A 26,973-nucleotide genomic window follows, 5' to 3' on the forward strand; every position below is an offset into this window, starting at 1 on the left:
AATTTCATCAATCCAAGACTTACCAGATTCAAACTATTTTGCATTTTTAATACCAACCAACAAAAAATACCAACTTCCCAACACAGAGTTCTACAAATTTGATTCTACAATGGAATTCCCTTAATGACACCAACTTCAACTTCTCTGTGTTGCACTTTCTAATTACTACCAACCATAAATGTAAAGGAATATCCTTTTTGTACAATCTAAAACTAAAAAATCACCAACCCCCTACCAAAATACATGATAAAAGAGGAAATCAACCTGAATTCCAGTTCCTCTTCAGATCAAAGGTGCAGAACATTCAGGTTGATACACAGTACTTTTAAATGCTCAAACCCTCAAGAAACTCTAAGCAAGACTTTTAGGATGGTATCTCACTACAACCCAACTGCACTGAATATAGCCCACTTGCTCTGCTAATGCTGAAAGAATTGGGGCTCTGTTGGCTCTTTAGTCCTCATTATATGGGAATGTAAGTTATTCCAACAGCGATGGAGCACCACCAATACTCTCATCAGTAGGCTCACTCATCTGAACATGATACTATCTCTGAGTCAAGCCGTATTATTCATTAATATAAATATATTTTCAACAACATACAGAACTGTCATTGCCCACTTAGGGCTCGTTCACATACGCGTACATCCCTGTGAATGAGCCCTTATTGATGTTCACGAAAGACGTCTTAACTAAACACTGGAAAAAGATCTGATCTTCCACACATTAAAGGCTCTTTCATACGAGGGCATATACGACGCACTTTTATGCCCAGGCGCATATGCGAGCCCATGAGAGGCATTGATTTTCAATGCATCCCTTCACACAGGCGAATATACGGCGCGTAAATATGCCTGCAGCGTGAAAATTAGAACATATACACGGCCGACGCATATACGCTCAGCCAAAATATAGTTCTCAAACTATCTTCTGGCAAATATACGACGGCGGGTTCCATAGACTCCTATGGGAACAGAGAAAGAGAAGGGAGGGGGAAGCATTTATGCAGCGACCAACGCTGCAAAAAGTTTACAGGTACCTCTACATTGGCATTGGAAGCCAACTCAAGGATTTTGGCAGAGCGAGGGATTTCTGGTGTGCAGCGTGTTTTTTCGCTAAAAAACACTCTCACGGTCGTGTAAATGGACGAGAAAATGCTGGTTGTGAATGCGGAAAAAATGCCCATTCAGGCACTTATACGGAGCGGGAGTAAAAACGTAACCCGCTGTCGCCGTTTATGTGCTCGCGTGAAAGAGCCCTCAGGCTGCTATCATACAGTTGTGAAAATAGCGCAAGATTTGTGCTTTGCAAGACGCACAAATCTTTCACAAATATGAACCCCATTCTTTTGGGGCATGGGGGCATGTCCTATCTTCAGGTTTTCCCTTGGAACTCATAGCCCATTGCCTTCAATGGGACAGGAAAACATATCACACGATGTGCATGCAAGCTCGATGCGAGGTTTCCCAATAAAGAAGTTAAAATGCGTATGGGTTCTATTGTCTGAGTATTGCACACGCAGATTTTGCATGCGAAACTATGCCCGTGTGAAGCCGCTCTAATGAAGTCATCTGCATTGTCAACAATACCTGCATGTATGAAAAATGTTTACTATTCAACATAATCCAAGTAAAACATTCCAAAGGAGTTGTGGAATCCAGATTCATAGTCTGTATTCTGCAGATTATCTAGCAGTTCTGGGGGTTTGCTGCAGTTTGTTATGACAAGTCATTGTTCTTTTTAGTTTTTGCCATCTGTTTTCTTTTTTGTTAATGTTTTATTGGACAGCTTGATCCAGTTAGCATAACCAATTACATCAATACATCTGTAATAGTGAGTATCTTAATATCTGGTATTATAGAAAGTTCTACTTGTTTTATTTCGTACAACTTATTTGATAAAACAAGAAGTTCTAAAGAATAAAAAAAAACTTCTGTCCCTCAGTTGTCTACTACAATATGAGATCATGGTCTGTACACGGCCCGGATGCACAAAGAGAACAGTCTGTGAACACACGAATGAATCAAGAGATATTTTTCTCATTTTGTAGTTTTATGGAAAAACTGCAGTATTCAGCAAATATGTTTTCTTATCAAAAAGATTTTACTGAGAAATGTAGGAATTTCCAAAAATATAATTTCCTTTAATTTACTGCAACCATTCATGACAGTGTAGTACATATAGATCCAAATGAATTACATCTTATTGTTACTGCAGGATCCCTGCTGTCACACTTACCGGTTACAATAATCGTGGTGAGTGCATCATTATTAAAACCATATTTCACGTTACTGGTCTTGCGTTCTTCAAATCTAAAGTAATATGTCCCGTTATCTTCTTTCCTGACATCAATTATTGTCAGGCTGCAGTCTCCAGAATCTGCATTTCCCGTCAGATAGAAGTTTGGTTTTCTCCCAGGCCTGGATTTATCATTACTAGCTACGATATAATATGAATCGGGCGGTTCCAGCCTCCAGTATCCAAAGGAATTACTGAATGTATTTCTATGATCAGCAGTAAATTTACATGGAATCGTGACACAGAGACCCTCCTGTACACTGACACTAGGAGGCACGTTAATAGAATAGCCAGCCAACTGACATGTGATACCTGTAGAAGGAGAAAATATGTCATTATTCCATATCAGGTATTTTACATTTATCCAATAATCCACAAAGACATTGAGAATTTATTTTCTTAATCCTAATCTGTTTCTTTCATGACTCAATAAAACTCAATCTAATCACAGTAAGTGTAGTGTGTGCTATATTTTGCTTAAAAGTGCCCGTGTTTTGAGTGGCTTCACATGAGCATAAGGGCAAAACGCACATAATTGCGCGCATATCTGCATTTTCTGTATTTTTTGTGCTACCATGGATTGTTCACATCGGCGCTGTGATTTAAAAGTCTGTGCTGTCTAGTTAGTGTCAGATGTTTACGATTCCCCGCAAAATTGCATAGCATATTGTGCCATCACGCGGGTATTGTGTGCGTGTTTGTGCACCTCCCGTAGACTCCTATGGTGCCTTTGATGTCCCAAAATAAAACTTGCTGTGTTTTTTTGAAATGCGCATGGAAAAGCGAGAATAAGAGTGAACCCATTAAAATAATGGCTCCTGTTCTCTGTTCATTGCACGCGCAAAGAGACTTGTGACAATCCTCTTGAGTTTGCACTACATCTGTCCAAGACTGCTGACAAAACTATGGTAAGCAAGGATATGGAGCAGTCTGGACAGGTGTGCGTACACGAGACTAATGGTGGCTAGACGCAGGAAGGGAGGAAACAAAGGGGTACAGATCTGAATGAAACACCTTGAACCTCTTTGACAGGACACGTCTCGAAAAGGGACAAATCCACTGCTTGATTGAGATAGGGTCTGAAGTCAGAGAGGAACTGAACATAAAACGCAGAACAGCAATAAAACTGACAACAAACAAATATACTGCAGACAATAGACAAAAATGCAGAGAATACAAGACAGACAGAAATTCAGAGTAGAAGCCAGACAACAGCCAGGGACGCTGTGAGTGCTGACAGGACTAGAATGCAAGGACTAAAGGAAAGTTGCTGATTGACAACCCTCTAAGACCCCATTTACACTGACAGATGATCGCTCAAAAGACTCTCAAACAACAGTTTAAGTGATAGTTTTGAAGGATTGTCTTTGCATAGTCTATAATAGCTACTTAAGAGCTATGTAGGCGGAACGGGACACTGCCGCTATAACTTGGCGAACAATACAGCTGTTCTGCAAAAGCAAACAGCTGAATTGTTCTCAGCGATTACAGCCGGCGTCCCACTGTGATTTACCAGCGAGACAGGGGCTGTAAGAATCTTATCAGCGCTGCCGACTGTGAAAGCAGCCTGCCCCGCTGATAAGAGTTCATTGCTCAATTTAAGAAAACTAGAATTGAACGATGAACGACTCGTGTATGAAAACTGCACAATGTCCATGCATTTAGACACAATGATTCTCGCTCAGAAGATGGCTCTGAGTGATTTTTTTAACGAGAATCATTGGGTCTAAATGGGCCTTTACACAGCATGATTGCTGACATAATTAATGAGGATTAGCTGACAGAGCTGTAAATCACTAGCTAGAACTCCAGCTAAACAGCAATAGGGGGATGTTTAACCCTCACTAGTCAGGACTAACTGAAATATGTGTGAGCTGGCAGCGATGTGACAAGGATCTGCCATTGCCAGACCACCCTGACTACATCCTCAACAATCATTCCCCCAGGTCCCTTTGAGAACTGTGCAGCAGTGGACACTGATCTGTGTAATCAGTGTTGGGCAGGAGAGGACGCATCACATTCAGCTGTTAGATATACGGTAGGTGCTGCAGAGAAGGACTGACATCCCACTGAGAAGGACAAAAGGGAACAAATCCGGCAGCAGAGAAGGAGGTGAAAGATCCTGGACTGAAGGACCCTTCATGATTATGTGACCAGTTTGATGCCTGGTGAGAATCAGGCAGCCGGAGGAAAACCTTCTACATCGGCTACTAGTCTAGTGTGCATTAGTGTTATAGCCATGATTAAAATCAATTAGCGTGGGTGGGCATGGCCTGGCATCTGCAGGAGAAGGACGCATGACAGATCAGCTCCTGAGGAGACTCACTGATATCCTCTCCTCCGGTGCTCCCTTTCTGCCTCAAACGCTTCCTTTCTGCACCCTGTGAGGAGAGGTACACACAGGGTGTCTGCCGGTGTCCCGAGGCAGTGCCAGAGCATCGCGGCCTGCTCACCGCTTGTAGCTGCGGGCACCCAACAGACGCCGGCCCCGGCGGGGCTCCGTTTCCAGTCTGAGGACTGCCGGTACTTCCACTGCCGCTGGGGGGAGAAGATTGCCGGGACTCTCTATCTGCTGCTGGGGATAGAGGACTGCCGGTTCTTCCACTTGCCACCGGGGAGAGAGGTCAGTTGGCACTTCCATCTGCCGCTGGCACTCTGAGAGGGCGGACTGTTGGCACCTCCGTCTGCCATTGGGGAGTCAGAGCGTCCTGTCAGGGACTCTGACACCAGGGGTGTAAAATCTTGGGTTCCTGCAGAGGGTCCCAATGCTACAGCAGCCACCATCTCAGAGGGAGGGGGTGGGAGAGATAATCAGAGCTTCCTGCTCATGAGCTCCAGACTGTGTGAGGTCGATCAAATGTCCCACATACTAATCCCCTCTGTCCTTGGCTTTGGAGAACACCCCCTGGGTCCTGTGAGGGAGATCTCCTGGACTACAGGCTGTAAATGGGAGATAGACAAGAGATCTCCCATTTACAGCCGGCAGCCCAGGGCTTCCTTATTGTGGCCACACATTACACCCCTGCAGCAGCACAGGTGCAAGAGAGAGTCTGCGCCACACAACCAATAAAGAAAGTTATTACTAGACTGTGAAAGAGCCTGAAATCTAGTATATTGTGCTGCTCCAAACTTCTCCTAGCCTATGCAGAAGCAGCAACATCTTCAACTCTGCTAAGCCTTTTCTTGTCCCATGAAAAGGGCTGGATGTAATTAACCCGGAACACCTCCTTTTCAAGACAGCAACTCAACGTATCTGCAGAAAACAGTTTTAAGATTTGTCCTCAGGCTAGTGGACCGCAGCACCATCTAGTGGCTGAAAACGATATATGCAATATTTGTTTTTGCATTTACCCCTTCTTCAGAGCATATTAAGGGCTCCTTCTCACAGACGGATTTCAGCAGTGTAATACGTGGCGAAAATCCGCCGCGTTGCCCACAGCTATTAGGTTCTATTGAACCTAATAGCTCAATCCTCATGGTGCGGAATTCCATCGCGGAATTCCGCACCGTGAAATCACCCGACCTCACCCGCGGCATGCTCTATTTGCCGCGGGTGTACGCGCGGCCGGCTTCCATTGCAGTCAATGGAAGCCGTCTGTCACGCTATCTTCCACTGTAGCACAGCGGAAGATAGCGTGAAACCGCTTCCCCGCCAGCCGAAGCATCATGCGGGACGGAGGGCGCCGGATCCGGAGGTAAGTATTGGGGTCTGTGGGGGGACGCCGTGACGGTCGTGGGAAGCCGGCCTAAGTTTTACAAATCTAATCTCACCCCACCAGACAGGGAAAGCTCTGGACTTATAAATAAGCCACTCAAACAGAAGGACACAGTCGCTCTACTCCCCTTACAATAAAAACCGTTTGGCTATGACAGTGACTTTCTCCACAAAGCAACTGCTAGACAACATTCTGCCAATGTGAACAAAGATTTCGCTCCTCCCAACATAGTGACATTAGAAAGCAGATAAAATAAGAAAAAACACCAAAAGTGCCAAACCAGAAGCAAGCAAAAACTCTAAAACACCTAACATACCAACAGAAAGCGTAAAGGTAATTAAAAGATTCTCACCTGACTGCTTAAGACCAACAAGAACAAAGATTATCACAGAAGAAAAGAAAATTATACCCATGTCGGCACTACCCTCTCCACGTCCCCGCAAATCATTTAATTTCTGCTTGGTAATCTGGCTCCGGATAGGACCTTATCCCTAAATCTGGTCCAGCAGCAAAAGGTCATAATGAGTTTGTTCATTACTGGTCCAACAAAGACCAGCTGTTATAGTTATGTGTTTCTATTTTTATGTGTTCTGAACTCCCCTGACAGTTCTGCTGACACTATCTGCCTAAAAATATTTCCCGTAATCCTATCTATGGCTGACATACACCTAGCTTTGTTTAATGTAAAAGGTATTAACATTCCGCAAAAAAGGTCTCAAATATTACACTACCTAGAGGAACAGGGTGAGGATATTATTTTATTTCAAGAAACCCATTTCAAGAAAAATTACACCCCTGTCACTAAAAATTAAACCTTCACTAAATGGTTCAATGCCTCCACTCCACTGAAAAGACATAGAGGTGTAGCTATTGTCTTACATAAAAGAGTTCCTTTTCAAACGTTAAGTGTCTTAGCTGACCTGGAGGGCAGATTTATCTCTGTCAAGGGCTCAATTGGTGACAGAATATGTACCTTGGCTAATATATATGCCCCTATCTCCCATCAATACGCCTTTTTTCACTATAGTCACCAAACATTTGCAAGAATTTTCTGAGGGGGATTTTATTATGGGCGGGGATTTCAATATGCTGCTCAGTTCCACCCTGGATACATCTAATGGCTCCTCAGCAGTCCCATTTTCTAAAATTAAAAAATTGTTGGCTGATCTTCACCTGGTAGACCCTTGGAGAGTTCGTAACCCAGACTCGAAAGACTTCTCCTTTTACTCCCGGGTTCACAAAAAATACTCGAGAATAGATTATTTTTATATTAAACACTCTCTTTTAGACTCAATCACCCAAAATTTTCTACAACCATATTCTATACTCTAACCATGCCCCAATTTTCATGAAGATGACCATTTCCCCCAAAAGGAGATCTGCGTCCAACTGGCTATTAAATGATAACCTGCTAAAGAGCAAAGAGGATATTGAATATATACAAAGAGGTTTACAGCACTATTTTAAGGAGAACACGCTGGACCCATGCAATCCTGTGACCCTTTAGGAGGCCCATAAGGTAATAAGAGGCCTGTTTATGGAACTGGGCGCAAGACAAAAGAAGGAAAAAGAGAGCGAGAGATCACTTCTTTCATTGAGCAGATCAAATATATAGAAACTTGTAATAAGAAAAATGTCTCACTTCAATATGAAAAACAATTATTTAACCTGTGTATCAAATTGAAAAAGCGTCTAAATCAAAAATCCGAAAAATACCTCTCCTCCGCAAGATACAAGCACTATGCTTTCTCGGATAAGTGAGGGAAAAAGCTTGCAGCCCTAATTAAAACACACAGAACGCAAAAGCATTTGTTCCTAAAATAAAAGATAAAAACAATGCGATACATCACAAAACATCAGATCTCAAATATTTTCCTTGCGTTCTACTCTAATTTATATAACAATCAAAACCCCATAGAGTCTTTATCAATTAAACATCAAAAAATAAGTGACTACCTAGAATCGGTCAAACTCCCTAGTGTATTTATGAACCAATTACAACCTCTCCTCAAACCAATCTTCCCTCAGGAAGTAGAGGAAAGTATTCAGTCAGCCCCGAACAGGAAAAGTGTGGAGCTGGAACTCCTGTCAATAAACAATGATCAGAAATTATCACTCTGGTCCACCCCATATAACAAAGTTAATGTCATGTGTGCTGCTGGGATCTGTAGTTCTAAGTTTCCTAGCAGCACAGCTACAGGTGGTTGAGGGTTAATTGAGCTGGCTGGGTGTGGTACTTCCTGCTAGCCAATCTCCTAGGTCTGTGCTGACATATAAACCCAGCTTCTGCTCAGTCTTTGGCTGGGCCCCAAGGTGAGCAGTTCTGTTACTGCTGTGTTCTGTAACTTGTTATCAGTCATGTTCAGCTTGTTTCCACTCTGATCTGTGTTTGCAAGTAGGTCTGTGTCTCTCTACTTCCAGTGTGTCAATTGGTGGATCCCTGACACAGTCCCCTATGTCAACTCTGGGGCTGACTGTCTATCCCCCTGGTATGAGGACATATAGACTTGCTGTGAGTTTCATCTGTGTTCGTGTGAGCTCTGGGTAAAGTCCGTGCTGGTAGAGTCCATGCCCTGGTGGTCTGTCCTGTTGCAAGCTTGCTGTGTCATCTGTGACCTGTTGGTTCATGTCCATTTGTATGTTTATTTCCTGTCAGTTTTCTGTCAGCTTGCTGTGTGCCCTGTGCTCTGTCCTGTTCCTTATGCAAGCTTGCTATGTGATCTGTGTCTTGCTGGTTCATGTCCGTCTGTACGTTTAAATTCTGTCAGTTTGGTGTCAGTTTGCTTTATGACCTGCGATCTGTGTCCTGTCCTGTTGCAGCGTTCTGTGTGAACTCTGTCCAGTTCTGCTGGACTCCTGGTTCGTTTAGTGACTAGCGGTATAACCAGGAGCTGTGAAGTGGCACGCTAACTTTCATGTTTTGTACAAAATGTCAACTAATACCTGGTATTTATATTCAGCTTATCATCTGCTATTAGTGTTTGCATTGTGGCTGCTGTATGCTCTGTATTCTGCTCTGTGTGTCCTGTTCTTCTGTCCCTGTTATGTGGCATTTGTATGTCTCCTGTTCTGGTTCGTGGTTCCTAGAATCAGCTAGGGCCCAGTTTCGAAGACCGCTGGGCCGCCCCTTATTGGGGTGAATCCCCGCTTAGGTAGGGCCATGCCATCCTCCCGTGTAGAACAGGGTCAGTTGCCTGAAACCCGTGTGAATACCTGGTGCAACATGTGTGCGTGCATCCCATCCACTCCCCAATCCCTCTTTGGTCGCGATCGTGTGGGCCCCGTGCTTAGTTTGCCCACACGGTCGTAACAGTTAAACTGAAAGAGATCCAAAACCCTTTCACTCAACTAACCCTAAGTTTATAGCGTAAAGCAAACAAGAAGCATAAACTAGTATCTCGGATCAGCAGCTATACTCCATTCCTTGCACTAATACCTAACAAATTTAGAGTACTTAAACAGAAAATCATGAGAGATACCTATTTAAAGACATTACAGTGTAGCTGCCTTGTTAAGGACAAGTCTGCACCCCATGTTTTACAGTTTCTAAACCACCTAGGGGACACTTTACTTGAAAGCAAAGAGAGATCTATATCTATATCATTAGTAGAGATGAGCGAACGCGTTCGTCCGAGCTTGATATTCGTGCGAATATTAGGGTGTTCGGGATGTTCGTTATTCGTAACGAACACCATGCGGTGTTCTGGTTACTTTCACTTCCTTCCCTGAGACGTTAGCGCGCTTTTCTGGCCAATTGAAAGACAGGGAAGGCATTACAACTTCCCCCTGTGACGTTCAAGCCCTATACCACCCCCCTGCTGTGAGTGGCTGGGGAGATCAGGTGTCACCCGAACATAAAAGTCGGCCCCTCCCGCGGTTCGCCTCAGATGCGGTGTGAGTTAGATGAGGGACAGTGCTGTTTGTACCGGAGCTGCTGTAGGGAAAGAATTGGTAGTTAGTGTAGGCTTCAAGACCCCCCAAAGGTCCTTATTAGGGCCACTGATAGCTGTGTGTTGGCTGCTGTTAGCAGTGGCAAATTTTTTTTTCTCAAAATCGCCTCTGCAGACCGTTGCACCTGGCATTAGGGACAGAAGTGCTGCATAGGCAGGGAGAGTGTTAGGAGTGAGTGTAGCCTTCAAGAACCTCAACGGTCCTTTCTAGGGCCATATTTATCCGTGTGCAGTACTGTCCAGGCTGCTGTTAGCTGTGCTGCATTTTTTTTTGCTTCTCAAAATCGCCTCTGCAGACCATTGCACCCTCCATTGATACTGCAGGGAAAGAATTGTATAGGCAGGGCCACAACACAGTTATTATTCATAGAATATACGCAGTGCTGCCTTTTGGTGGAAAAAAACTGAAAACAAATCTATTTGTCCAGCCTCTGTCCGTCCTAAGGGCTGTGGACACGTGTGAGCTGCGTGAACAACATTGCTAAATCAGACGCACCCAGCTACGCTTTACTGCTGGCTTCGCCATTTGCTTTCCTTAATTGGGAAAAAAATACCTGCTCTCCAAGAGTTATAATAACTCTGCTACCCTCACGTTCTGTGACACATAAGCAGGGACACAGCACAGTTATTAAACTTCTCATGTTCATTGAATATACGCAGTGCTGCCTTTTGGTGGAAAAAAACTGAAAACAAATCTATTTGTCCAGCCTCTGTCCGTCCTAAGGGCGGTGGACACGTGTGAGCTGCTTGAACAACATTGCTAAATCAGACGCACCCAGCTACGCTTTACTGCTGGCTTCGCCATTTGCTTTCCTTAATTGGGAAAAAAATACCTGCTCTCCAAGAGTTATAATAACTCTGCTACCCTCACGTTCTGTGACACATAAGCAGGGACACAGCACAGTTATTAAACTTCTCATGTTCATTGAATATACGCAGTGCTGCCTTTTGGTGGAAAAAAACTGAAAACAAATCTATTTGTCCAGCCTCTGTCCGTCCTAAGGGCGGTGGACACGTGTGAGCTGCTTGAACAACATTGCTAAATCAGACGCACCCAGCTACGCTTTACTGCTGGCTTCGCCATTTGCTTTCCTTAATTGGGAAAAAAATACCTGCTCTCCAAGAGTTATAATAACTCTGCTACCCTCACGTTCTGTGACACATAAGCAGGGACACAGCACAGTTATTAAACTTCTCATGTTCATTGAATATACGCAGTGCTGCCTTTTGGTGGAAAAAAACTGAAAACAAATCTATTTGTCCAGCCTCTGTCCGTCCTAAGGGCGGTGGACACGTGTGAGCTGCTTGAACAACATTGCTAAATCAGACGCACCCAGCTACGCTTTACTGCTGGCTTCGCCATTTGCTTTCCTTATTTGGGAAAAAAATACCTGCTCTCCAAGAGTTATAATAACTCTGCTACCCTCACGTTCTGTGACACATAAGCAGGGACACAGCACAGTTATTAAACTTCTCATGTTCATTGAATATACGCAGTGCTGCCTTTTGGTGGAAAAAAACTGAAAACAAATCTATTTGTCCAGCCTCTGTCCGTCCTAAGGGCGGTGGACACGTGTGAGCTGCTTGAACAACATTGCTAAATCAGACGCACCCAGCTACGCTTTACTGCTGGCTTCGCCATTTGCTTTCCTTAATTGGGAAAAAAATACCTGCTCTCCAAGAGTTATAATAACTCTGCTACCCTCACGTTCTGTGACACATAAGCAGGGACACAGCACAGTTATTAAACTTAGATAATTCATTCACTAGAGGCAGTGGGGCCTTTCGTTTTCCAAAAAGGGCAAAAATTATATTTGGCCTGCAGTCTTGCGCCAATTTATTTCCTGCCTGTGAAATCAAATCACTGGTAATACAGCATGCTGAGGGGTAGGGGTAGGCCTAGAGGACGTGGACGCGGCCGAGGACGCGGAGGGCCAAGTCAGGGTGTGGGCACAGCCCGAGCTCCTGATCCCGGTGTGTCGCAGCCGACTGCTGCGCGATTAGGAGAGAGGCACGTTTCTGGCGTCCCCACATTCATCGCCCAATTAATGGGTCCACGCGGGAGACGGTTATTAGAAAATGAGCAGTGTGAGCAGGTCCTGTCCTGGATGGCAGAAAGTGCTTCGAGCAACCTATCGTCTACCCGCAGTTCTGCGCCGTCCACTGCTGCCAATCCGAATCCTCTGTCTGCTGCTCCTCCTTCCTCCCAGCCTCCTCACTCCACTACAATAACACCTGCTCAGGAGCGGGAACACTCCCAGGAACTGTTCTCGGGCCCCTGCTTAGATTGGGCAGCAGCGGTTCCTCTCCCACCAGAGGAGTTTATCGTCACTGATGCCCAACCATTCGAAAGTTCCCGGGGTCCGGGGGAAGAGGCTGGGGACTTCTGCCAACTGTCTCAACAACTTTCTGTGGGTGAGGAGGACGATGACGATCAGACACAGTTGTCTTGCAGTGAGGTAGTAGTAAGGGCAGTAAGTCCCAGGGAGCAGCGCACAGAGGATTCGGAGGAAGAGCAGCAGGACGATGAGGTGACTGACCCCACCTGGTGTGCAACGCTTACTCAGGAGGACAGGTCTTCAGAGGGGGAGTCAAGGGCATCAGCAGGGCAGGTTGCAAGAGGCAGTGCAGTGGCCAGGGGTAGAGGCAGGGCCAGACCGAATAATCCACCAAGTGTTTCCCAAAGCGCCCCCTCGCGCCATGCCACCCTGCGGAGGCCGAGGTGCTCTAAGGTCTGGCAGTTTTTCACAGAGACGCCTGACGACCGACGAACAGTGGTGTGCAACCTTTGTCGCGCAAAGCTCAGCCGGGGAGCCAACACCAACAGCCTCACCACCACCACCATGCGCAGACATATGATGGCCAAGCACCCCGCAAGGTGGGACGAAGGCCGTTCACCGCCTCCGGTTTGCACCCCTGCCTCTCCCCCTGTGCCCCAACCTGCCACTGAGATGCAACCCCCCTCTCAGGACACAGGCACTACCGCCTCATGGCCTGCACCCACACCCTCATCTCCGCTGTCCTCGGCCCCATCCAGCAGTGTAGTTCAGCGCACCGTTCAGCCGTCGCTTGCGCAAGTGTTCGAGCGCAAGCGCAAGTTTGCCGCCACGCACCCGCACGCTCAAACGTTAACCGTCCGCATAGCAAAATTCATCAGCCTTGAGATGCTGCCGTATAGGGTTGTGGAAACTGAGTCCTTCAAAAGTATCATGGAGGCGGCGGCCCCGCGCTACTCAGTTCCCAGTCGCCACTACTTTTCCCGATGTGCCGTCCCAGCCCTGCACGACCACGTCTCCCGCAACATTGTGCGCGCCCTCACCAACGCGGTTACTGCCACGGTCCACTTAACTACGGACACGTGGACAAGCACAGGCGGGCAGGGCCACTACATCTCCCTGACGGCACATTGGGTGAATTTAGTGGAGGCTGGGACAGAGTCAGAGCCTGGGACCGCTCACGTCCTACCCACCCCCAGAATTGCGGGCCCCAGCTCGGTGCTGGTATCTGCGGAGGTGTATGCTTCCTCCACTAAAGCACCCTCCTCCTCCTCCTCCTCCTCTGTCTCGCAATCAAGATGTGTTAGCAGCAGCATGTCGCCAGCAGTCGGTGTCGCGCGGTGTGGCAGCACAGCGGTGGGCAAGCGTCAGCAGGCCGTGCTGAAACTACTCAGCTTAGGCGATAAGAGGCACACGGCCCACGAACTGCTGCAGGGTCTGACAGAGCAGACCGACCGCTGGCTTGCGCCGCTGAGCCTCCAACCGGGCATGGTCGTGTGTGACAACGGGCGTAACCTGGTGGCGGCTCTGCAGCTTGGCAGCCTCACGCACGTGCCATGCCTGGCCCACGTCTTTAATTTGGTGGTTCAGCGCTTTCTGAAAAGCTACCCACGCTTGTCAGACCTGCTCGTAAAGGCGCGCCGTCTCTGCGCACATTTCCGCAAGTCCCACACGGACGCTGCCACCCTGCGCACCCTGCAACATCACTTTAAGCTGCCAGTGCACCGACTGCTGTGCGACGTGCCCACACAGTGGAACTCTACGCTCCACATGTTGGCCAGGCTCTATGAACAACGTAGAGCTATAGTCGAATACCAACTCCAACATGGGCGGCGCAGTGGGAGTCAGCCTCCTCAATTCCTTTCAGAAGAGTGGGCCTGGTTGGCAGACATCTGCCATGTCCTTGGTAATTTTGAGGAGTCTACCCAGGTGGTGAGCGGCGATGCTACAATCATTAGCGTCACCATTCCTCTGCTATGCATCTTGAGAAATTCCCTGCAAACCATAAAGGCAGCTGCTTTGCGCTCGGAAACGGGGGCGGGGGAAGACAGTATGCCGCTGGATAGTCAGGGCACCCTCCTGTCTATTTCTCAGCGCATACAGGAGGAGGAGGAGGAGCATGAGGAGGATGAAGAGGAGGGGGAAGAGACAGCTTGGGCCGCTGCTGACGGTACACCGGCTGATTGCCTGTCATCCTTTCAGCGTGTATGGCCTGAGGAGGAGGAGGAGGATCCTGATAGTGATCTTCCTAGTGAAGACAGCCATGTGTTGCGTACAGGTACCCTGGCACACATGGCTGACTTCATGTTAGGATGCCTTTCTCGTGACCCTCGCGTTGCACGCATTCTGGCCACGACGGATTACTGGGTGTACACACTGCTCGATCCACGGTATAAGGAGAACCTGCCCACTCTGATTCCCGAAGAGGAAAGGGGTTCGAGAGTGTTGCTATACCACAGGACCCTTGCGGACAAGCTGATGGTAAAATTCCCAGCCGACAGCGCTAGTGGCAGAAGGCGCAGTACCGAGGGCAAGGTAGCAGGGGATGTGCGTAGATCGAGCAGCATGTACATCCCAGGTAGTGCAACAGTCTTTAAGGGCCTGGCCAGCTTTATGTCTTCCCACCAAGACTGTGTCACCGCTCCCCAGTCACGGCTGAGTCGGCGGGAGCACTGTAAAAGGATGGTGAGGGAGTACGTAGCGGATCGCACGACCATCCTTGGTGACGCCTCTGCCCCCTACAACTACTGGGTGTCGAAGCTGGACATGTGGCCTGAACTAGCGCTGTATGCCCTGGAGGTGCTTGCTTGTCCTGCGGCTAGCGTCTTGTCGGAGAGGGTGTTTAGTGCGGCTGGGGGAATTATCACAGATAAGCGTAGCCGCTTGTCAACCGACAGTGCCGACAGGCTAACACTCATCAAGATGAACAAAGGCTGGATTTCCCCAGACTTCTGTTCTCCACCAGCGGACAGCAGCGATACGTAAGCAATACGTAGGCTGCACCCGCGGATGGAAGCTACGTTCTCTCTCACCATCCAAAACGGGGACATTTCTGCTTCATCAATCTGTGTCTAATATTCCTCCTCCTCCTCCTCCTGCTCCTCCTCCTGAAACCTCACGTAATCACGCTGAACGGGCAATTTTTCTTAGGGCCACAAGGCTCACTCAAATAATTTTTCAGAACAATTTTTATAAGTTTCAATGCGCTTAAAAGCATTGGAACTTTAACTTGAACCAATTTGTCGTTACACTGGGCTGCCTCCAGGCCTAGTTACCACTTAAGCCACATTAACCAAAGCGATTAATGGGTTTCACCTGCCCTCTTGGCTGGCCATGGCCAATTTTTGGGATGTACATTAGTACTGTTGATACAGCAATTTTTGTGGGCCCTCACCTACAGTGTAATCAAATTAATTTTTAGCCCACCTGCATTACAGCTGACGTTACCTCAGCTGTGTTGGGCAATGCAATGGGATATTTTTATGTACCGCCGGTGGGTTCCAGGGAGCCACCCATGCTGTAGGTGCACACTGAGTTTTTAATACATCTGTACACTTCTAAAGAACCCGTCTGACAGGGCCATGCAGTGTGGGCCGAAGCCCACCTGTATTACGCACGACATTACTACCTCAGCTGTGTTGGGCAATGCAATGGGATATTTCTATGTAACGCCGGTGGCTTCCTGGCACCCACCCAGGCAGTGGGTCCACAGGGAGTTTAACCTACATGTGTCCACTTGTAAAGAACCCCAGTCAGACTGGGGCATGCAGTGTGGGCCGAAGCCCACCTGCATTAAGCACGACATTACTACCTCAGCTGTGTTGGGCAATGCAATGGGATATTTTTATGTACCGCCGGTGGGTTCCAGGGAGCCACCCATGCTGTAGGTGCACACTGAGTTTTTAATACATCTGTACACTTCTAAAGAACCCGTCTGACTGGGGCATGCAGTGTGGGCCGAAGCCCACCTGTATTACGCACGACATTACTACCTCAGCTGTGTTGGGCAATGCAATGGGATATTTCTATGTACCGCCGGTGGCTTCCTGGCACCCACCCAGGCAGTGGGTCCACAGGGAGTTTAACCTACATGTGTCCACTTGTAAAGAACCCCAGTCTGACTGGGGCATGCAGTGTGGGCCGAAACCCACCTGCATTAACCCTTTCCAGTCCACTGTGTGACCTGTGAAGACATTAGGGTTTAAGGCTGTACAGCTCCGTTGTTGGTAGACGTCCGTCGGGGTTCTCTTACTGTATATTGCCAGCCTCTCTGCTGTCGGAGCCTATCCTACGTGTCAGCTCATGCAGTACTGGCTTTAGCCAGCATATAGCGCCGTTGTATAACAGCAGAAAAAGAGTAAGCCCCCTAGGAAAACCATATACAAATTGGATTGGAAAGGGTTAAGCACAACATTACTACCTCAGCTGTGTTGGGCAATGCAATGGGATATTTCTATGTACCGCCGGTGGCTTCCTGGCACCCACCCATGCTGTAGGTGCACACGGACTTTTTACTACATCTGTACACTTATAAAGAACCCCAGTCAGACTGGGGCATGCAGTGTGGGCCGAAGCCCACCTGCATTAAGCACGACATTACTACCTCAGCTGTGTTGGGCAATGCAATGGGATATTTCTGTGTACCGCCGGTGGGTTCCAGGGAGCCACCCATGCTGTGGGTCGACAGGGACTTCACAATAGGGAGTTGTACCTGCCTGTGTCTATGAATTAAAAAGCCCGGTCTGACTGGGGCATGCAGACACCTTGACAGAATGAATAGTGTGTGGCACATAGGTTCCCCATTGCTATGCCCACGTGTGCAGCTCCTGATGGCGGTGGCACAGGATTCTATTTCTCATTGCTCCTGTACAGCATTGTGGGCTATCGCTCCGCCACTTTTAAAGAGGGTCGCTGCCTAGCCGTGCCAACCTCTGCAGTGTGTGCCTGCGGTCCCTCGTCATGGCAGACGCAATTCTAAATAGACATGAGCGTGGTGTGGCATGAGGGCAGCTGAAGGCTGCCCAGGGACACTTTGGTGTGCGCTGTGGGGGGGGGAGGGGGGGGCGGTTGGGCAGCATGTAACCCAGGAGAAGTGTCAGTGGAGTGTCATGCAGGCAGTGATTGTGCTTTGTTGGAGGTAGTGTGGTGCTTAGCAAAGGTATGCCATGCTAATGAGGGCTTTTCAGAAGTAAAAGTTGTTGGGAGGGGGGGGGGGGCCACTCTTGCCGGTATTGTGGCTTAATAGTGGGACCTGTGAACTTGAGATGCAGCCCAACACGTAGCCCCTCGCCTGCCCTATCCGTTTCTGTGTCATTCCCATCACTTTCTTGAATTGCCCAGATTTTCACACATGAAAACCTTAGCGAGCATCGGCGAAATACAAAAATGTTCTGGTCGCCCATTGACTTCAATGGGGTTCGTTGTTCGAAACGAACCCTCGAGCATCACGGGAAGTTCGTTCCGAATAACGAACACCCGAACATTTTGGTGTTCGCTCATCTCTAATCATTAGGGATTCAGTTGTGCTGCATTCTCCAGATATTATAGGTACAGACCAGAATTTACTATTCCACAAATTATTTTAGTTTAACACAAGTGAAAAAAATCCCCACGCTCTGGGACTAGGACTATAATAGACCAGGGGTCTGTATATAAAATACTATTTTATTTCTGCGACGCGTTTCGGCGTTACACAACACCTTTCTCAAGCATAAAACAATTAAACAGTGGCAACCATACATTTATAGACCTGTTCAAATTAAACGTGCTTACGTCCGTTGGTGCCGACACCAGTCCGGTGGAGGTGACGTCATGCTATAGGAGAAGCAATTGTTGCACGTGGGTCTGAGTCACGTGATTCAGATTGTGTAACGCTACATGCGTTCCATCTCCTGCTCTCATTCATGCCGAGAACCAAGTGCATCCCACATTTAATCACATGAGTTGTGTCTTGAAACGCTACGTGCGTTCCACCTTACGTTTTCATTTACAAAAAGGTAAAATTACAACTTATTGTGTATTCTTTTTGTCAACCTGCTCACCGCACTGGGTTCACGTAGTACTACTCTCAGTTTAAAAAAAAGAGACATATGAGATTCTTTCTCATATCTATATATATATATATATATATATATATATATATATATATATATAAAAAGACGAAAGCCCTCACTGACTGACTCGCCAAAAGTTCTCCAACTTCCCGATGTCGTAGAAACATGAAATTTGGCACAAGCATAGATTATCTCCAAAATAGGAAAAGTAATTGGGTCCCAATTCGATTATTCAATTCTAGCACAAAAGAATTGGCGTCGAAATTTTACGCACATAATCTAAATCTCTCACTTCCCAATGTCATAGAAACAGGAAATTTGGCACGCGCATTGAATATGTCATAAATAGGAAAAGTTAATAGGTTCCAACTCGATTATTCAATTCTATGCGCAAAAGAATTAGCGTCCAAATTTTACGTACAGAATCTAATTCTCTCACTTCCCGGTGTCATAGAAACTCGAAATTTGGCAAGAGCATTGATTATGTCATAAATAGGAAAAGCTAATGGGTCCCAACTCCATTATTTAATTCTATGTGCAAAAGAATTAGCGTCCAAATTTTACGTATAGAATGTAATTTTCTCACTTTTCGGTGTCATAGAAACGTTAAATTTGGCATGAGCATTGATTATTTCATAAATAGGAAAAGCTAATGGGTCCCAACTCCATTATTCAATTCTATGCGCAAAAGAATTAGTGTCCAAATTTTACATATGGAAAGTAATTTTCTGACTTTCTGGTGTCATAGGAACGTGAAATTTGGCACGAGCATTGATTATTTCATAAATAGGAAAACCTAATGGGTCCCAAATCGATTATTCAACTCTTTGCGCAAAAGAATTAGCGTCCAAATTTTACGTACAGAATCTAATTCTCTCACTTCCCGGTGTCATAGAAACGTGAAATTTGGCACGAGCATTGATTATGCCATAAATAGGAAAACTAATGGGTCCCAACTCAATTATTCAATTCTATGCGCAAAAGAATTAGCGTCCAAATTTTACATACAGAATGTAATTTTCTCACTTTCCGGTGTCATAGAAACAGGAAATTTGGCACGAGCATTGATTATGTCATAAATAGGAAAAGCTAATGGGTCCCAACTCGATTATTTAATTCTATGCACAAAAGAATTAGCGTCCAAATTTTACGTACGGAATGTAATTTTCTCACTTTCCGGTGTCATAGAAACAGGAAATTTGGCACAAGCATTGATTATGTCATAAATAGGAACAGCTAATGGGTCCCAACTCGATTATTCAATTCTATGCGCAAAAGAATTAGCGTCTAAATTTTACGTACGGAATGTAATTTTCTCACTTTTCGGTGTCATAGAAACGTTAAATTTGGCACGAGCATTGATTATGTCATAAATAGGAAAAGCTAATGGGTCCCAACTCGATTATTCAATTCTATGCACAAAAGAATTAGCGTCCAAATTTTACGTACAGAATGTAATTTTCTCACTTTCCGGTGTCATAGAGACGGGAAATTTGGCACGAGCATTGATTATGTCATAAATAGGAAAAGCTAATGCGTCCCAACTCGATTATTCAATTCTAGCGCAAAAGAACTAGCGTCCAAATTTTACGTACGGAATCTAATTCTCTCACTTCTTGGTGTCATAGAAATGTGAAATTTGGAACGAGCATTGATTATGTCATAAATAGGAAAAGTTATTGGGTCCCACCTCGATTGTTCAATTCTAAGCGCGAAAGAATTAGCGTCCACATTTTACGTACAAAATCTAATTCTCTCACTTCCCGATGTCATAGAAACATGAAATTTGGAACGGGCATTGATTATGTCATAAATAGGAAAAGCTAATGCGTCCCAACTCGATTATTCAATTCTAGCGCAAAAGAACTAGCGTCCAAATTTTACGTACGGAATCTAATTCTCTCACTTCTTGGTGTCATAGAAATGTGAAATTTGGAACGAGCATTGATTATGTCATAAATAGGAAAAGTTATTGGGTCCCACCTCGATTGTTCAATTCTAAGCGCGAAAGAATTAGCGTCCACATTTTACGTACAAAATCTAATTCTCTCACTTCCCGATGTCATAGAAACATGAAATTTGGAACGGGCATTGATTATGTCATAAATAGGAAAAGTTATTGGGTCCCACCTCGATTATTCAATTCTAAGTGCAAAAGAATTAGCGTCCAAATTTTACGTATGGAATCTAATTCTCTCACTTCCTGATGTCATTTTATATAAAGGAAATGTCGCATGGTTACCTCACCGTGGTGTTTCTTGGGTAACGCAGAGAACTATGCAAAATGGTGAACATATGTTTTTCCGGTATTTCTAAAGTAACCATGACTTCATAAGATTTTCCGTGTGAACACCAGATAAACACCAGTACCAAATTAACTCGGGTGAAGACGGATATATCAGCTGGTAAATAGTATAAATATAAAAAAGAGGTATCTATAAACCTTTATACAAATCCATATGATGCCAAAAAATCACAATAAAATGGACTTGAAAATTGCATATATTGGGTATAAAAACTTAATTAGAAACCATCCTAAAATGCTCAAAATATGACCCTTATCAAAATAGGACTACATTGACTGCGTCCTATTTCTTATTATAAAGTGACAGACTAAGATATAAATTTACTTTTTTTCCCCTTAAAAACACATATACATATATATTTTTTTCCTTTTTATACTTTTTCCTTACTTTTCCCCTAAATTTTTTCTAATACTTCGTTTATACCCCGAGGAGTAAATGTTTTGAGCTGGTAAATCCAGAACATTTCCTTCCTCCGCAGATGATTTGGCCGAAATATGTTCTAATGGAGTGATTCTAAGTCTCCCAGTCTTGCTTCCATGGACTTCTATAAAATGGCACGATATGCTATGTTTAATAAATTTGTTCTTGATATTAAACCTGTTTTTTGCTATGCGCGTCCTTAATGTATTAATATTTCTCCCTACGTATTTTATGCCACACGGGCATTCTATTCGGTACATAATCGACTGACTTTCACAGCTAAATTTGTAACTTGTTTTTATTTTCACTTTTTCTTCATTCTCTCCCATCTCGATCTCTTTTCTTCCTTGCTCTAGATGTTGACTACATTTACATTTCCTTTTATAACATTTAAAAATCACAGATTTCTGTCTGGTGGGATCCAAATTTTTATTCTCAGATTTTCTCTTTTTATTCTTGTCCTCTGGTCGTGATGGGGCTATTATGTTTTGTATATTCTTATTTTTTCTAAATATCAATCCCGGACACTACGTGCAGGTGTATTCCCCACTCGTGGGAATTCCACCATGCACCAAGTGAGTGTGATCCATTTTGGATTCTATTGTATCTCCTTCCCCACACGTGGCACTGATGCCTGTCTATTTGTTTATTTTACAAATTATTTTGGAGTCTCCAACCCGTCAAGAGCCCAATCTCTAAAATCTATAGGGCCTTGACACAGAACGCACAGCAACCCTCCTTTATCCCCCGTTGAGAATCTGAATTAAATACCACTGATGAGATAAAGGATATCATATCTAGGTCACATTCGTCCTCTTCCTCCAGCAGGTTCCAAGAATTAAATTCCAAACTGCTCCAGATGGTATAAAACACAAGTTCTACTCAACAAAATAGACCCAGACTATTCCCCTCTATGTTGGAGATGGTCACACAGTATTGGATCGTACACCCATATCTGGTTTTCATGTCCGCTTCTACGATCTTTCTGACAAGAGATCCAGAGGTTGCTTGGTCTTATCTTCAAATCTAACATCACCCTTACACCTGAGACTGTCCTTTTAAATTTGAATGCTCCAGGCTTTCTAACTAAATACAAGTCCAGTCTCCCGCTTCTCATAAATGCGGCTAAGATCCTAATTCCCAGATACTGGAGAGACGGCACACTTCCCTCCATCTTGGAATGGTATAAAGAGGTAAACACTATCTGTTACTTTGAGAGAGTTAGAGCTGGGCGAGAAGGAGACTTAGAGAAGTTCACACATCTCTGGAACCCCTGGCTCTCCTTCACACGCAGAGACCCTGGCCCACCACCACAAGCTTTTGATGCCCCCTAATCACTGAGTTTCTATTACTTCACCATCTGATCGCTCTACACGAATGATTATCCTTTACATGATTAATTTCCTTCATCTGCTGTTTCCCACTGCATTCTCAACAGAACTGTCATTGCTTTTGTTAAGCATAACTTTAATTGTTTTACAATGTGATTATTCACTGATTTTATTTCACTTCTGTTGTAACCCCTCCCCCTTTCTACCAATTGAAAAATAAAGAATACATACAAAAAAAATCAATTAGGGCGGACTCACACAGGCATGGTTGCATGTGTATTTGCGCACACAAAATTTGCATGCACAATATGCAGGGGTTAGAATCCATTGATTTTAATGGGTTCATTCACATCACCCGTTTTTGTGCATTCTGCAAGCCAAATACAGCAGTATAGAAGTCCAGGTCTTGAACTAATTAGGTTAAAAAGCCTTTTAAATCAGTGTGTGGTTGTGTCCCGCGCCTACGTGAAATGGCCCTGCAAGCACAAAAAGTACAGTAATATGTGCAAAAACCCACGTAAAGGCACATGATTCACGTTCATGATGTAATGTTGGAATCTGTAACATCGGATTGGTAATGATGCAATAATATGTTTGGTGCATGAACTCTTTATAGCAATGTGTTTCTGGATATTTTATATTATTGTTTTGCCATTACGATATGGAACATTCCATTACAACATGGCACATAGAACATCCTTAGCATAATCCAATATTGAGAAATTAACAGGTGGGGTCATGAGGGTTTGATGTTAAATACACTATCCTGTGAATCTCTAAAGACTTTTGTGACTGTGACTATAAATTTTGGCCTATAGGGGGCATTTATTCCTGATATTATGTGAGCTTTCTGCGGTGCTAAACTCATTGGAGCATCTTATAGTCCGGTAAATACTTATCTGGATAAGGGTATATCTTGAAGAGGAATCCAGCAATGCTTAGTCTCATAAAATCTGATATTAAGAGAACCCATGCTGGACTCCCTTCTTCAAAGGAACCTCAAGGTCATCAAGTAAAGAGAAGAGGAATTGGCCACCAGAAACTATAGGCTTTCTGTTTTGGGGGCAGAGGCCAGTACCATAGAGGGGCACCTAATTGTGATTTTTATTATGGTACCCCTCTCATTTATGCATGGGTTGACATATGTATTTCCAAGAGAAATCTTATTTTATAACAGAGATTCCCTGAATGAAACTAAAAGTGTTCTAAACAAAATTCACATTTGACAGTTTAGGGCAATTCCTAGTTATTGGCATGTCGTCCACCCCAATCATAAACATAGAGGCCCAGGAACCTGTAATACACGCTGCTATTTGTCAGGGAGCTCATAATATATGTGTAATATAGATCTGCAATAAAGCCGTGTCCGTATGTCCTTAATGTACAGCTCATTGTTTGACCCACAGAAAAGTGCTTCTTCCAGATGAGACTCTACAAGACAGGACCGGAGATCTCACCTCCCTGAGATTATATCCGTTACCTTCATTATTATTAAAGGTATCAAAAGAGACCAAATTTATGTCAGCAAGATATCCATATGTTGTACTTACCTTTCCAGAAGAGAGGCAGGATAATCACAAGACCCACCCACATGCTGCTGTGCTTTATGTGCCTCATCTTGATTCTGAGATGAACCCGTGGGTAAGGTCATGTATGGATTGTAGATTCTTTGTAACAAATTAGTTCTTGCTTTATGTGTGTCCTGTTGAGAGTCCTATAAGAGTAACACAGGAGTAACATATATGGCAGAACATCTTACATCACTATTATGAGGACTACAACATATTTTAGTTTCAAGAGATTTTATTAGAGTAGCAAAATTTGGAACTTACATCAGTTATGCAATAATAGTCCCCTCGCAGGGGGCATAACAGATACGTATGCAAAGATTACTACAAGCACAATTATACTTGCATTTTGATTGTATTTTTCCACTCCATTTTCTTTTCTCTTTGTCTTATAACTTTTAACAATAAACCATAAAACTTAACTAAACCAAATCAAGGTCTTCTCTCTGTTTTTCCTTTATCAAATATCCATTTCTGTTCCACAGATTTAAGATTAGAATGTTGGTCTAGATCCGGACCCTTAGGACACTTTAGGTAGACAAAAGAATTCCGTAATATCTACCAGCTCTATCTAGGGTCCCCACACTTGCCCATATCTTACTAGCGTATCTGACCCTATAGCATGTAGCCTTTCATATAGTGCAATCTGTGATATTTTACCCATCATGTCCTGAAACGAGAGGTGTGGCTGCTTCCACCTGGCTGCGATATGTACTCTTGCCGCCATGCAGATAAACTGGATCAGTTTGCACCTGGTATTTAACCCGCGGCTGACGGTCTCCCAAGAGAAACATTGAGGTTTTTTTTCTAAAAGGGCCTATAAACAGTCTGTGCAATAGTCCATGTACCTGAGTTCACAGTCGGGCCACCTCGGGACAGGTCTACCAAATCTGTAGTTGAGTTCCCACCTCTGTACATTCCCTGAAACAAGAGGGTGAAGTCGCAATGTAGAGTTTGTGTTTTCTAGCTGGCACCAAATAGGTATGATGTATTATTTTTAAAGAGGTTTCCATTAGAGTAACTTGGTAGCTACCCTTAGAAATCATCTCACAACAATGGGCCCATCTTTACACTGACATGTTAATTCCCAGACCCGTCTCCCATTTGACATAAATGAAAATTTACCTTCTCTTGATGGGTTATTCAAGATACTGTAAATTAAGGATAGGGTGCCCTTTGTCAAGAAACACAGTCTCTCAAACGTATGTCTGGGAAAACCTTCGGTAGCTGTTGTGAGTTTAGAAAGTGGAAGACTTGATTTATCCAATAATTCTCAGACAGGGGAGGGGGGGGGGGGGTAAATTTGGCTTGAAATTAAGCTATTGTCAGCAGGTGGGAGCTCTCTACTAAATGATGGAGATCTGTCACTTCATTAATTTTCCTCCACTGGAAATTAATTAGATCCAGACTTGGTGGGAAGCTCGCATTCGGTATCAAAGCCATCAGCCAAGAGGGTTTATTAGAAAAATTATATTTGAAACGAATATTCCTCTAAATTCGCAGTGAGTAATAGGTGAGAAAGCTAGTGTTGCTCAGATTAGCAACCATGGGAATATTTGTCCATATCAGGTTTGGAAATGTGTGTGAAGCTATTCTGGATGCCTCCAGGCTGACCCACAGCAGAGCCCTTTCTCCTCCCAATGTCTTAAACCATTCAGCAGTTCTAGCTGCTGTATAATACTTCATCAAATTAGGGACCAAAAGTTCCCCCTGTCTTTTATGGTAGTGCATTATATTACTTTTGATTCTAGGGTGTTTGTTTGCCCAAATAAATTTGAAAGTCAGTCTCTGTAGATTAGTTAGGGCCCCCCTGTGAATTGGGATCGGCAAATATAATATAATATACATAGAAGCAGGTTCATCTTGACAGCATGCAACTCCGAGGAGAGCTTCTGTAACACGGGTGGATAGTTCCATTTATATAGTGGATAAGGAAGTGGTCAGGTTAAGTCCCAATTAGGGTATATAATGGGATCGATGTTGAAAGCCAAAATTCAGTTCCACTAATTACATCAAGGATGTAGGTATATTAACTAGAGATGAGCGAACGTAGTCGTCCGAGCTTGATGCTCGCTCGAGTATTAGGGTACTCGAGATGCTCGTTACTCGAGGCGAACACCGCGCTGTACTCGAGTCAATTCCATTTCCTTCCCTGCATGTTTTGCGCCACTTTCTGGCCAATAGACATGCAGGGAAGGCATTACAACTTCCTCCTGTGACGTTCCAGCCCTATCCCACCCCCCTGCAGTGAGTGGCTGGCGAGATCAAGTGACCGTCAAGTATATAAAGCAGTCCCGCCCGCTGCTCGCCTCAGACACACGCTGGCAGAGATTAGGGAGAGTGCTGTTCCTGCTATAGCCCTATCCCACCCCCCTGCAGTGAGTGGCTGGCGAGATCAAGCGACAGCCAAGTATATAAAGCAGTCACGCCCGCTGCTCGCCTCAGACACACGCTGGCAGAGATTAGGGAGAGTGCTGTTCCTGCTATAGGGAGAGTGTTGGCATCTTCAAGAACCCCAACGGTGCTTCTTAGGGCCACATCTGACCGTGTGCATTACTATTGTGGCAGCTGGGAGCAGTTTTGCACTTTTTTTTTAATGTATATCGTGCGTGCAGGCTATAGCGTTCTCAGGCTGCAATCTGTACTTGAGTATAATCACAAAACCAACCCACATGCTGCTGTGCTTTATTTGCCTCATCTTGATTCTGAGATGAACCTTAGGGTAATATCATGTATGGATTGTAGATTCTTTGTAACAAGTTAGTTCTTACTTTATGTCTGTCCTGTTGAGAGTCCTTTATTAGTCACATAGAAGTCAAATAAAAAGCAGAACATTTTATGTCATTATTACGATGATTACATTTTATTTTACCATGATTAATTTAAAACTATTGTAACTAGGGGATGTGGTTCCGCCACTAGAATAAATGGCTGCTTAGTGCAAAGCTCCAGATCCAAGTGGGCTGAAAAAGTGACTTTACAGTGATAAAATCTATGATTGCTTGGGCCTCCCTTGCTGCAGTAGAAGAAGCAGACATCTGCCAAGCCAGAGAAG

At 44.7% G+C, this 26,973-nt stretch overlaps 1 protein-coding gene across 1 annotated transcript in view; it reads right to left on the reverse strand.

Annotated features, from left to right (window-relative positions):
- Positions 1-26,973, reverse strand: part of LOC136631366 (sialic acid-binding Ig-like lectin 14) — a 75,977-nt gene that overhangs the window by 46,914 nt on the left and 2,090 nt on the right. The window contains exons 2-3 of the mRNA XM_066605635.1: positions 23,901-24,064; positions 2,239-2,610 (exon numbers count right to left, since the gene is read on the reverse strand). Of these exons, the coding sequence (XP_066461732.1) occupies positions 2,239-2,610; positions 23,901-23,967 (439 nt within the window). The 5' untranslated portion in view covers positions 23,968-24,064. The remainder of the gene's footprint in view (positions 1-2,238; positions 2,611-23,900; positions 24,065-26,973) is intronic.

This window comes from Eleutherodactylus coqui, chromosome 6 (assembly GCF_035609145.1).
Source record: "Eleutherodactylus coqui strain aEleCoq1 chromosome 6, aEleCoq1.hap1, whole genome shotgun sequence".
In the NCBI taxonomy this organism is placed as follows: Eukaryota; Metazoa; Chordata; class Amphibia; order Anura; family Eleutherodactylidae; genus Eleutherodactylus; species Eleutherodactylus coqui.